Here is a 12,402-nt window from a genome sequence, read left to right on the forward strand (position 1 = left end):
TTTACATTTTAACTTAGCTCCGGTAACAACGAGACCTTGCACCCCATCTCCCTGCGGTCCAAACAGCATTTGCCGTGAGGTGAATGGTCAGGCTGTGTGCACCTGTGCACCTGAATTCTTAGGGTCTCCACCCACCTGTCGACCCGAATGTTTACTCAGTTCAGACTGTCCCAGGAATGAAGCGTGTACCAATCAAAAATGTCGAAATCCTTGTGTTGGAACTTGTGGTCGTAATGCCCAGTGCCAAGTTATCAATCACAATCCTATCTGTTCATGTCCTGAGCGTTATACAGGAGACCCTTTCACCCACTGCTCCTTAACACGTAAGAAGACCACTCGATTTATGATATGATTTTATTTGAGACCGTATTTATAAGTTATTGCGATATTCCCTGCAGAAGATGTACCTGTTGCGCCACCAGTAAACCCTTGTCAACCATCACCCTGCGGCCCTTACGCCCAATGTCAAGTCATTAATGACTCACCGTCCTGCTCCTGTGAACCGCAATACACTGGTTCACCACCAAATTGCCGTCCCGAATGCATCAGTAACTCAGAATGCCCCAGTAATCAGGCGTGTGTCAATCAGAAGTGTAGGGATCCCTGTCCGAATTCATGTGGCACCAACACAGAATGTAGAGTCGTCAGCCATACGCCAATGTGTGTGTGTCTGACAGGATATACCGGTGATCCATTCACTGGCTGCTCAACAATACCATGTGAGCCCTTTTGCATGATGCTTCAACTAATGAATCGATAATAATTCATGGTAAAAACGAATTAATGTTAAAATTATTCCCAATCATTCTAGTTGTTCCATCAACGCCCGATAGGCCATTATCGCCCTGTGTACCCTCGCCCTGTGGTGCCAATGCCATCTGTAAAGAATCCAACAACGCTGGTTCATGTACGTGTTTACCAGACTACATTGGAAACCCATACGAGGGATGTAGACCCGAGTGTATCATTGATTCCGACTGCCCTTCATACCAGAGTTGCATCAGATCAAAATGCCGTGACCCCTGTCCCGGTGCCTGTGGCCAAAATGCCGAATGCAATGCAATCAATCATTCACCCACATGCACATGCAGCCGAGGATATACCGGTGATCCATTTAGATTCTGTACCCCCATCGACACCAGTAAGTTACCACAATTGAATACCTCCTTCTGAATACTTGTCCATGTAAAATCACAAATATTATTTCCCACAGCTGAGTTCGATAGGCCAAAAGAACTCTGTAATCCATCACCTTGCGGACCCAATAGTCGATGTATTGAAAACAATGGCCAAGCAGTATGTTCTTGCTTGGTGAATCATATTGGTACGCCACCCAACTGCCGCCCTGAGTGCGTATCCTCCGCCCAGTGTCCCAATCACCTCGCCTGCGATAATCAAAGATGTGTCAATCCTTGTCCCGCACCATGTGGACTCAATACTCAGTGCAATGTTGTCAACCACAGTCCCATTTGCACCTGTATGGCGGGTTACAGTGGAGATCCCTTCACTATCTGCAGTTTCATCCCATCACGTAAGAATAATATTCCATTTGAAATGTTGACTATTCTCCTTGACAGTACACTTTGGCATCCCATATATATTACCCAATATATTCCGTTCAGCACCTGAAAAAGGTCCAGATGTCAGCCGAGACCCATGTGTACCCTCACCCTGCGGGAGCTTCTCGAACTGTCGAAACATTAATGGCGCCCCAGCTTGTAGCTGCCGTGAAAGCTACATTGGCCAACCTCCCAATTGCCGTCCCGAGTGCATCATCAGTTCAGAGTGTCCCAGCGATGAGGCCTGTATAAACGAAAAATGCCGTGACCCATGTCCTGGTTCCTGTGGTGTAGGAGCACGTTGTTTCATATCCAATCATATTCCCACGTGTAATTGTCCAGAAGGTTTCACTGGTGATCCATTTACCATCTGTAACTTGCTCCCTCAAAAACGTAAGATTTGTTATCTCTCTGGTGGTGTTAAGGGCCGATGTAAGATGAATTCTATTCATACACTGAATCGTTCAGATGTAGTATATGGATAGAAGTGATATCTTGAGTCAGTCCATGTCAATACATGTTTATGAATCCCCCTGTATGTCCCAAATGATATTTCAGCATGGGCCAATGAAACCGTGGACAGATGCAACCCATCTCCTTGCGGGCCCAACGCTCAATGTAGTAACGGAGAATGTAGTTGCTTGCCAGAATATCAGGGGAATCCCTACACTGGTTGTCGACCAGAGTGTGTGCTTAATGCCGATTGCCCGAGAGACAGAGCCTGCTTGAGGAATAAATGCAGTGATCCCTGCCCTGGTGCCTGTGCCAATAATGCAGTTTGCACGGTTATAAATCGTGTCCCCATGTGTAGTTGTCCAGAAGGGATGACTGGTAATGCTTTCAGCAGTTGTTCAGCAATTCAGCAGATTGTACCAGAGAACCCTTGCAATCCATCACCCTGCGGTCCCAATAGTGAATGTCGAGTGGTCAATGGACAAGGTGTCTGCTCATGTCTCAGAGGGTACATTGGCAGTCCACCGACGTGTCGACCAGAATGTATCGTCAGCTCGGATTGTCCACAGAACGAAGCTTGCAACAATCAGAGGTGCATAAATCCTTGCCCAGGAACGTGTGGACAGAATGCCCTTTGTGTTGTTGTGGGACATAATCCCATATGCAGCTGTCCAGTCAGATTCACTGGAGATCCATTTGTTTCTTGCACACCCCTAATCAGTAAGACTACTTTTCACCGTTTTTAAACAATTAACTTGAAGTCCAAACCCTATTTCTTAAAATTTTGTCATATCCTCAGTGAAAGAAACCCCACCTGAACCAAGAGACCCGTGTTCACCCTCGCCCTGCGGTCCAAACGCTCAATGTCAAGTGATCAACAATTCGCCATCATGTTCCTGCAATCCAGAATTTATGGGAAGCCCACCAAACTGCCGCCCTGAATGTATCAGTAATGGAGATTGTTCATCCCATCTTGCATGCATCAATCAAAGATGTAGGAACCCTTGCATTGGATCTTGTGGAGCTAATGCAGATTGTCATGTTGTTAGTCATACCCCAATGTGCAGCTGTATGAATGGCTTCACTGGAGATCCTTTCAGCCAGTGCAATATTGCCCAGGGTAAGCTTTCCTAAGAAATTCCATTCTCCGTACGGCGAGATTCGTCGACTTACTATTGATGATTTCTTGCAGCTCCCCCAATATCCGCTAAACCCAATACACCCTGCGAGCCATCACCCTGCGGTCACAATGCCATTTGCCGAGAGCAAAATGGCGCTGGATCTTGCTCATGCTTACCAGAATACATAGGCAACCCTTACGAAGGGTGTAGGCCAGAATGCATCGTGAATTCCGATTGTCCTGCCAATTTAGCTTGTTTGAATTCCAAGTGTAGAGATCCATGTCCTGGAACATGTGGTTCCAATGCCCTCTGTAGAGTTATGAATCATTTGCCTCAGTGTACCTGTTACCCAGGATACTCTGGCGATCCATTCCAATTCTGCCGAATCATTCAGGATTCATTACCAACTACGACAGATCCATGCAATCCATCACCTTGTGGACCAAACAGTCAATGCCGCGTCATCAACGGGCAGTCCGTTTGTAGTTGTCAATCGGAATACATAGGAAGCCCTCCGTCTTGTCGTCCAGAATGCACCACTAGCTCAGAATGCCCGAGCAATCGAGCCTGCGTTAATCGTAAATGTGCTGATCCATGCCCGGGAACTTGTGGCTTCAACACCAGATGTGAAATTATCAATCATAGCCCCATATGCTCGTGTCAAGCTGGCTTCACTGGTGATCCTTTTGTCAACTGTTTCAAAATGTCCGAGCCCCTGCCACCTATTAATCAACCAACGTACACAAACCCTTGTGTACCTTCGCCGTGTGGACCAAATGCCGAATGTCGAGACGTGAACGGCCAGGCCTCTTGTACTTGCCAGCCAAACTTCAGTGGTTCACCACCAAATTGCCGGGCCGAGTGCGTCATCAATCCGGACTGCCCGAGTAATCGCGCATGCATGCAGTCCAAATGTCGGGATCCTTGTCCTGGCTCTTGTGGAATAAATGCTGAATGCGTTGTGATGAATCATACTCCCATCTGCAATTGCCCTGATGGATTCACAGGAGATCCATTCACCAGGTGTTCACCACAGCCTCAATTGCCACGTAAGAATCATCTGCTACTACCAATTTGGACGAAACTTACCGTATATACCTGCAAAATGTATTTATCTAACTTTGTTCTGGTCCCCAAATTTTAGCTGAACCTAAGCCGTCACCTTGTAGCCAATGCGCTGCCAACACACAGTGTTTAAACAATCAGTGTATTTGTATGCCAGAGTTCCAAGGCAATCCCTACATCGGATGCCGACCCGAATGTGTTCTGAATACAGACTGTTCGAGAGACCTTGCTTGTATGAATTTGAAGTGTCGTGATCCATGTCAGGGTACATGCGGTGAAAATGCAGTTTGCAGTGTTGTTAATCACATTCCCATTTGTACATGTCCTGCGGGCATGTCTGGCAATGCATTTTTCACCTGTTCTCCCGTAGAAGGTAATTCTCACATTTCCATGAGCTCCCAAATCGTGTAGCTAAAAAAAAATCTTATAATTCTTTTCGTGACTTTAGTTCCATCAGAAAGAGACCCTTGCAATCCGTCCCCCTGCGGCTCGAACAGTCAATGTCGAAAGACCAACGGCCAAGCGGTGTGTTCGTGCATCCCGGGTTACCTCGGTGTCCCACCAAATTGTCGACCTGAATGTACCGTCTCCTCTGACTGCGTTCCCACCATGGCATGTAGCAATCAGAGATGTATCGACCCATGTCCCGGTACCTGTGGCATCCGGGCACAATGCCACGTTGTCAATCACAATCCGATCTGCGTCTGCCCACAAGATCTAACGGGAGATCCCTTTATCACCTGCTCTCCAATACGTAAGTATGAAGGATATATGGCCCCATGCATTCACTAATCCACTATAATTTTGCACTGCAGCGAGAGATCCAGAGCCTCCACAAAATCCGTGCCAGCCCTCTCCTTGCGGTCCAAATGCCCAGTGCCAAGTGATCAATAACTCCCCGTCCTGCTCATGTGGTCCAGAATTCCGAGGTACTCCACCGAACTGTCGGCCGGAATGTGCAAGCAATTCAGAATGTCCCAACAACTTGGCTTGTATCAATCAGAAGTGTAGGGATCCATGTCCTGGATCATGTGGCACTGATGCTGAATGCAAAGTGATAAGTCACACGCCCATGTGTATTTGTTTACCCGGATTCACTGGGGATCCTTTCACCCAGTGTAATATGTCACCAATTGAGCCCCCAGGAAAGGATCAGCCAACACCATGTGTGCCGTCTCCCTGCGGGGCTAATGCCGTCTGCCGGGAGCAATACGGTGCTGGTGCTTGCACCTGCCTTCCCAATTACATCGGAAATCCTTACGAAGGTTGTAGACCCGAGTGCGTGGTGAATTCAGATTGTACAGCAGACAGGGCTTGTATTCGATCAAAATGTCAAGATCCTTGTCCGGGAGCTTGTGGACAAGGTGCAATATGTCAAGTGATGAATCACTTGCCATCGTGTACTTGTCAGCCAGGCTACAGTGGTAATCCCTTCAGCTTCTGCAGTGTCATTCAGGAACCACCCACTCCAGAGGGAGTCAGTCCTTGTCAACCTTCGCCTTGTGGACCAAACAGCCAGTGTCGGGAAACAAATGGTCAAGCCGTTTGCTCCTGTTCAGCCGGCTTCACAGGAACACCACCTACTTGCCGTCCAGAGTGTACAGTGAGCTCAGAGTGTCCATTGAATCGAGCGTGCGTGAACCAGAAATGCGTAGATCCATGCCCCGGAATTTGTGGAATTAATGCACGTTGTAATGTCATCAATCACAGTCCCTTCTGTGTCTGCAATACAGGACTCATGGGCAATCCCTTCGTGAGATGCTTCGAGGTACCAGCTGTTCCTGAAGATCGACCAGCGCAGAACCCCTGTATTCCATCACCATGTGGACCCTTCGCATCGTGCCGCGATGTGGGAGGGATTCCATCGTGTTCGTGCGATCAGAGTTACATTGGCTCTCCACCAAATTGTCGACCAGAGTGTACCATTAATGCGGATTGCGTGAGTAATCTCGCCTGCTTGAGATCCAAGTGTTCTGATCCCTGTCCAGGGTCGTGTGGTGTTGGTGCTCAGTGCAGCGTCATTAATCATACGCCAGTGTGCAATTGTCCAGAGGGATACACTGGGGATCCCTTCACGAGTTGTTCACCAAGTCCTTATCAACCAAATGTGCCGGAGGACCCATGCAATCCATCGCCATGTGGTGCCAATGCTCAATGTCGAGACGGTCAATGCACATGTTTGCCCGAGTACCAAGGGGATCCTTACCGAGGCTGTCGACCAGAATGCGTGCAAAATTCAGAATGTCCTTTGACCATGGCGTGCATTAACAATAAATGCGGCAATCCTTGCCCAGGAGTATGCGGCCAGAACGCTGAGTGCAATGTCATTCAACATATTCCAATGTGCAACTGTCCTTCCGGAACTACTGGCAATGCTTTCCAGGTTTGTATCCCCGCTGAAGCACCGACTGTTACAGATCCCTGCAGTCCGTCACCATGCGGCCCCAACAGTCGTTGCCAGCAGACGAATGGTCAGGCCACTTGTTCCTGCGTGGTAGGATTCATTGGTAGCCCTCCAGGATGTCGTCCAGAATGTGTCACCAATTCTGAATGCCCATTGAATCAAGCGTGTACCAATCAAAAGTGTGTGGATCCCTGTCAAGGCTCCTGCGGTGTCTCTGCACATTGTCAGGTTGTGAATCACAATCCCATTTGCAGCTGTCCTGCAAGCTTCACTGGGGATCCCTTCATCAGATGTACAATTCAAGAGAGACCCCCTGAACCTCCTGTTCCACAGAATCCTTGTCAACCTTCTCCTTGCGGTTCCAATGCGGAATGTCGAGTTGTTAATAACTCGCCCAGTTGCTCTTGCCTCCCTGAATTCCGAGGAAACCCACCAAACTGTCGTCCTGAATGTGTAACAAACTCTGATTGTACCAGTGCACAAGCATGCATCAACAGAAAATGTCAGGATCCGTGCAGAGGTGTATGCGGAACTAATGCTGACTGTTTTGTTCTCAATCATGTACCGAGCTGTAGCTGCCAACAGAAATTCACTGGCGATCCATTTGTCCAATGCACTGTTATTCAAGGTGGTTATCAAATTTTTCAATTACAAGAAAATCCAACTACTGAATTTCTTCTCACGTATAAATTCATGTGGTATTACTAACTAATATGACTTTTCGATTTGATGCCTGGCATTTGTTAGGTCCCTCTTCTGAGTCATCCCGAACACCCTGTGCCTCATCCCCTTGTGGTGCAAACGCCATCTGCAGGGAGCGTAATGACGCCGGCTCGTGCAGTTGTCTCCCGGGTTATATCGGCAATCCCTACGAAGGCTGCAGACCTGAATGTGTAATCAACACCGACTGTCCCGCGAATCTCGCCTGTATTAGATCCAAGTGTCAGGATCCCTGTCCTGGCACTTGCGGTGGAAACGCTAATTGTCAAGTCGTATCACATTTACCTTCATGTACTTGTGCACCCAGTTACACCGGAAATCCTTTTGTTTTCTGTAACGCGATACCACAGAGTAAGTTCACCTGCCGATTGCCCTCGGTCCTTCAATTGACAGCGCTCAATCTAATGAAAATGATTTTCAGACGTCCCAGCACCCACTGATCCTTGCAATCCATCGCCATGCGGACCCAATAGCAGATGTCAAGTCAATAACAATCAGGCGATTTGTTCTTGTACCCCAGAATTCATTGGTAATCCACCAAATTGCCGACCAGAATGTACCGTCAGTTCTGAATGTTCGCCTGTACTGGCTTGTCTCAATCAGAAGTGTCGTGACCCTTGCCCGGGGGTGTGTACAAATAATGCCTCTTGTCGAGTCATCAATCATAGCCCGATTTGCAGTTGTAATCCTGGTAGCACCGGAGATCCCTTTGTCCAGTGTTTCCCAATGCTTCGTAAGTACCTTTGACAAGACAAGCCCCAAAACCAAATGATTTTCCACAATTAAAAAATGATGTTCATGCAGCTCCGACCGAAGGCATACAAGACCCCTGCAGCCCCTCACCATGTGGTCCAAATGCAATCTGCAGAAATATCGGTAATTCGCCGTCCTGTGCTTGCATAGATAACTACATAGGCTCTCCTCCGAATTGCCGCCCTGAGTGTTCCATCAACCCTGATTGTACCAGTGATAGGGCTTGCATAAGAGAGAAATGCCGCGACCCATGTCCTGGCTCTTGTGGTTTATCCGCTAAATGCGCAGTCGTCAATCATGTACCTGTCTGTACGTGCCCCGAAGGATTCACAGGAGATCCGTTTACCAGTTGTCAGCCCACACCTCCACCCGCAGAACGTAAGCTGATTCATTAATGTTGCACGTAATTTAATTTCGTAAAATGAACATATTAATCGCGTATATTCCGTTATGTAGCGCCAGTACTACAAGACCCTTGCAACCCATCACCATGTGGTGCAAATGCCCAGTGCCAAAACGGCCGGTGCTCATGCCTCCCAGAGTACCTTGGTGATCCTTACTTTGGTTGTCGACCCGAATGTGTTACGAATGAAGAATGTCCAAGGAACCGAGCATGTGTCAATCAAAAATGTGTAGACCCTTGTCCAAGGGCCTGTGGCATTGATGCTACGTGCAACGTCATTAATCACCTACCAATGTGTAGTTGCCCTCAGGGTATGTCAGGAAATGCTTTCATCCAATGTTCACCAATGGACGAATCGACAGTAACCGATCCCTGCAATCCATCACCATGTGGACCGAATAGCCACTGTCGACAGAATAACAACCAAGCTGTTTGCACTTGCATACCAGGGTATTTCGGTACTCCCCCATCGTGCAGACCTGAATGTGTTGTGTCCTCAGATTGTCCAAGGGATCGAGCATGTAACACACAGAAGTGCATTGATCCATGTTTGGGAACTTGTGGTTTCAGTGCCCAGTGTGTTGTTATCAATCATAATCCCATATGCAATTGTCCGATTGGAATGACTGGAGATCCATTCACCAGATGTTTCCCAACACGTAAGGGTCGCTTCACAACTCCTATCGAAAGAACTAAATAGAAAAGACAATTGAAAATTGATTGCATGCCTTTCTCATTCACAGCGAGAGATCCAGCACCTCCGACAGACAACTGCAAACCATCCCCATGCGGTCCCAATGCCCAATGCCGAGTTGTAAACAACTCTCCTTCGTGTTCCTGCTTGCCACAATTTGTAGGCAGCCCACCAAACTGCAAACCCGAATGCATAAGTAACTCTGAATGCCCATCCAATCAAGCCTGTCTCAATCAGAAATGCCGGGACCCATGTCCCAACTCCTGTGGATTCAATACTAACTGTGCCACAATCAGTCATACACCGATGTGCTCTTGCAGTCCTGGATTCACTGGTGATCCATTCGTACAATGTAATCGGGTAGAAAGTAAGTGGATTATGTTCTAAACAAGCTGATACTGATATCTTGAAATTCGTGACCAGATTTTGAATTCGTTTTGAACCATTTCCGTCGCCAACAGTTTTATTTCTCTTTTATGAGTCGCTAAAGTCTCAACCATGTCATAAATTCAAATTTAAAGTTGTCAGTGAGCTCGGTATCGTATGGTCACGACTTTCTAGACATCTCGATGATGATATCCTTCTACAGTTGAAGTCCACATCTAAACTTGTTCTCATGACTATTCCAGTCCCCCCTGTGCCAGTACCAACAAACCCCTGTCTGCCATCACCATGTGGTGCTAATGCTGTTTGTCGTGAGTCTTACGGTGCAGCAATGTGTTCATGTGCCCCAGAATTCTATGGAAATCCATACGAGGGTTGCAGACCCGAATGTGTGATTGACACAGATTGCACAGCAAATCAGGCCTGTATCAGGTCAAAATGTCAGAACCCCTGTCTAGGAACATGCGGTCAAAACGCCATATGTCAAGTCATAAATCATGTGCCATCGTGTTCTTGTGAGAGGGGCTACATGGGCGATCCTTTCAGGTTCTGCCGTTCTGTCCAACAAACTCGTAAGAATTGCAGACTCAGTCATACCCCATATTATTTAACATCGCAATTACAATTTTATTTTTTCCCAACAGCAAATATCCCTAAAAACCCGTGCAACCCATCGCCGTGTGGAGACAACAGTCAATGTCGTGTTTCCAACAATCAACCAATTTGCACATGCCAGCCTGAATATACAGGAACTCCACCATCATGCCGTCCAGAATGCGTCTCGAGCACCCAATGTCCATCCAATCTTGCCTGTATAAATAAAAAATGCGCTGATCCATGTCCCGGCATATGTGGAATTGCTGCTCTTTGTGATACACGCAATCACAGCCCCATATGCAGCTGTCCTCCGAATCAGACGGGAGATCCATTCGTCAAGTGCTTTGATATTCCGGCAATGTCCAAGAATCCTGTTAATCCATGTGTTCCATCACCCTGTGGACCCTTCTCCATTTGTCAGGGCAATGCTGGGTATCCAGCGTGTTCCTGCAGTCAAAATTACATCGGTACTCCTCCGAATTGTCGCCCAGAGTGTAGCATCAACCCTGAATGCAGCCAGAATCAAGCGTGCATTAGAGAAAAGTGTCGGGATCCTTGTCCTGGATCATGTGGCACCAGTGCCCTCTGCACTGTTATTAATCATACGCCTGTTTGCACGTGTCCCGAGGGATTCACTGGAGACCCATTCAGTAACTGCTTCCCTAAACCACAACCACGTGAGCATTTTTGACATTTCATCTTATTTTTCCAAATATTTGCAAACGTCCAACAATCGAATGACTAGAACATTTACTATTGCGTAAAATTTTGTGGCTAATTTGCACTCAAGTTGATGCCTTTGATATCACTCTTGGTAATTCCATTCCAAATGTATTATGCTAGCAATTTACAGTTTTGTTGTAAATATTTGGATTCATCGTTTATTCATAATTTTCAGCTCAACGGCCAACACCAAAGAACCCCTGCGACCCATCCCCTTGTGGGCCCAATGCTCAATGCCGTAACGGCACTTGCATGTGTCTGCCTGATTATCATGGTGACCCATACTTTAGTTGTCAACCCGAATGTGTCCAAAATTCGGACTGCCCTCTCAATAGAGCCTGTTCCAACAATAAATGCGTGGACCCTTGTCCCAATATTTGCGGACGCAATGCTGAATGCAATGTTGTCAATCACATACCCATGTGCAGTTGCATCGTTGACTATCAAGGAGATCCTTTCTCCACTTGTCAGCCGATTGAACGTAAGAGTAATGGAAATATTCAATTGTCCCTCGGACTTGACATTTTATATATATTATGAATTCAAATAGATCCCAAAGAGAATCCTTGCGAGCCATCACCCTGCGGTCCCAACTCAGCCTGCCGTCAATTCGGTGAGCAGGTGTCTTGCTCATGTTTACCTGGATTCCTGGGTAACCCGCCCAGCTGTCGACCCGAATGTATCGTGAGTTCCGATTGCGAACAGAATCGTGCCTGCATCAATCGACGTTGCCAGGATCCATGCACTGGGGTGTGTGGCCAGAACGCATTGTGTACAGTTAGGAATCATAATCCGATATGCACGTGCCCTCAGAGATATGCGGGCGATCCCTTCGTTCAATGCTTCCCCATGAGTAAGTCCGCTTGAATATGTTCGGTGAAAAAAAATGTTTACCAACTTGTCTTATTTATGTGGCTTGAATTTTATCAATCAATCAGGAGGACCCGACGACGTGCCGAAGAATCCCTGCATTCCCTCGCCCTGTGGACCCAATGCCATCTGTACAACCGTGAACAACGCACCCAACTGCGTTTGCCAATCCGAATTTTCTGGTTCACCACCGAACTGCAGACCAGAATGTAGAATCAATAGTGAATGTCCAAACCATCTTGCCTGCGTTAGCAATAAATGCGCGGATCCCTGTCCTGGTTCTTGCGGTATAAACGCAGTGTGTCAGGTTTCCCAGCATCAGCCCTCGTGCAATTGCCTGGAGGATCACACTGGTGATCCCTTCACCCTCTGTACTATGATACCGAGTAAGACCAAAACATTAAGCTAGTGATCATGATTTTTACAAACCATCCATGTACGATTTTTCATGAACTGATACTAATATTTTTTTCTTCTTAGCGATGTAAATAGTGTGTAGATACAGCCATATAAATTAGCTAATCTTCATATTTTCCTCTGACTCTTATCTATCTGTCAAACTGTAACTGAAGCATGCCCTATGAATATTTATTCTCGTTAAGGAAGTGGGAAATCCAACAGTTTTGGGGTCTTCAAATCCATTCATTTCGACTGTT

The 12,402-nt window shown here is 47.0% G+C and overlaps 1 protein-coding gene across 1 annotated transcript in view; it reads left to right on the forward strand.

Annotated features, from left to right (window-relative positions):
• LOC135160688 (uncharacterized) overlaps positions 1-12,402 on the forward strand; it is an 81,405-nt gene that overhangs the window by 61,210 nt on the left and 7,793 nt on the right. The window contains exons 61-81 of the mRNA XM_064117508.1: positions 18-323; positions 399-719; positions 812-1,141; positions 1,214-1,531; positions 1,623-1,952; positions 2,118-2,732; positions 2,812-3,132; positions 3,205-4,182; positions 4,278-4,571; positions 4,647-4,952; positions 5,014-7,230; positions 7,350-7,673; positions 7,744-8,055; positions 8,127-8,453; positions 8,532-9,137; positions 9,222-9,539; positions 9,802-10,128; positions 10,201-10,830; positions 11,052-11,357; positions 11,427-11,729; positions 11,815-12,132. Of these exons, the coding sequence (XP_063973578.1) occupies positions 18-323; positions 399-719; positions 812-1,141; positions 1,214-1,531; positions 1,623-1,952; positions 2,118-2,732; positions 2,812-3,132; positions 3,205-4,182; positions 4,278-4,571; positions 4,647-4,952; positions 5,014-7,230; positions 7,350-7,673; positions 7,744-8,055; positions 8,127-8,453; positions 8,532-9,137; positions 9,222-9,539; positions 9,802-10,128; positions 10,201-10,830; positions 11,052-11,357; positions 11,427-11,729; positions 11,815-12,132 (10,107 nt within the window). The remainder of the gene's footprint in view (positions 1-17; positions 324-398; positions 720-811; positions 1,142-1,213; positions 1,532-1,622; positions 1,953-2,117; positions 2,733-2,811; positions 3,133-3,204; positions 4,183-4,277; positions 4,572-4,646; positions 4,953-5,013; positions 7,231-7,349; positions 7,674-7,743; positions 8,056-8,126; positions 8,454-8,531; positions 9,138-9,221; positions 9,540-9,801; positions 10,129-10,200; positions 10,831-11,051; positions 11,358-11,426; positions 11,730-11,814; positions 12,133-12,402) is intronic.

The sequence above is a fragment of the Diachasmimorpha longicaudata genome, chromosome 3, assembly GCF_034640455.1.
Source record: "Diachasmimorpha longicaudata isolate KC_UGA_2023 chromosome 3, iyDiaLong2, whole genome shotgun sequence".
Lineage (NCBI taxonomy): Eukaryota > Metazoa > Arthropoda > Insecta > Hymenoptera > Braconidae > Diachasmimorpha > Diachasmimorpha longicaudata.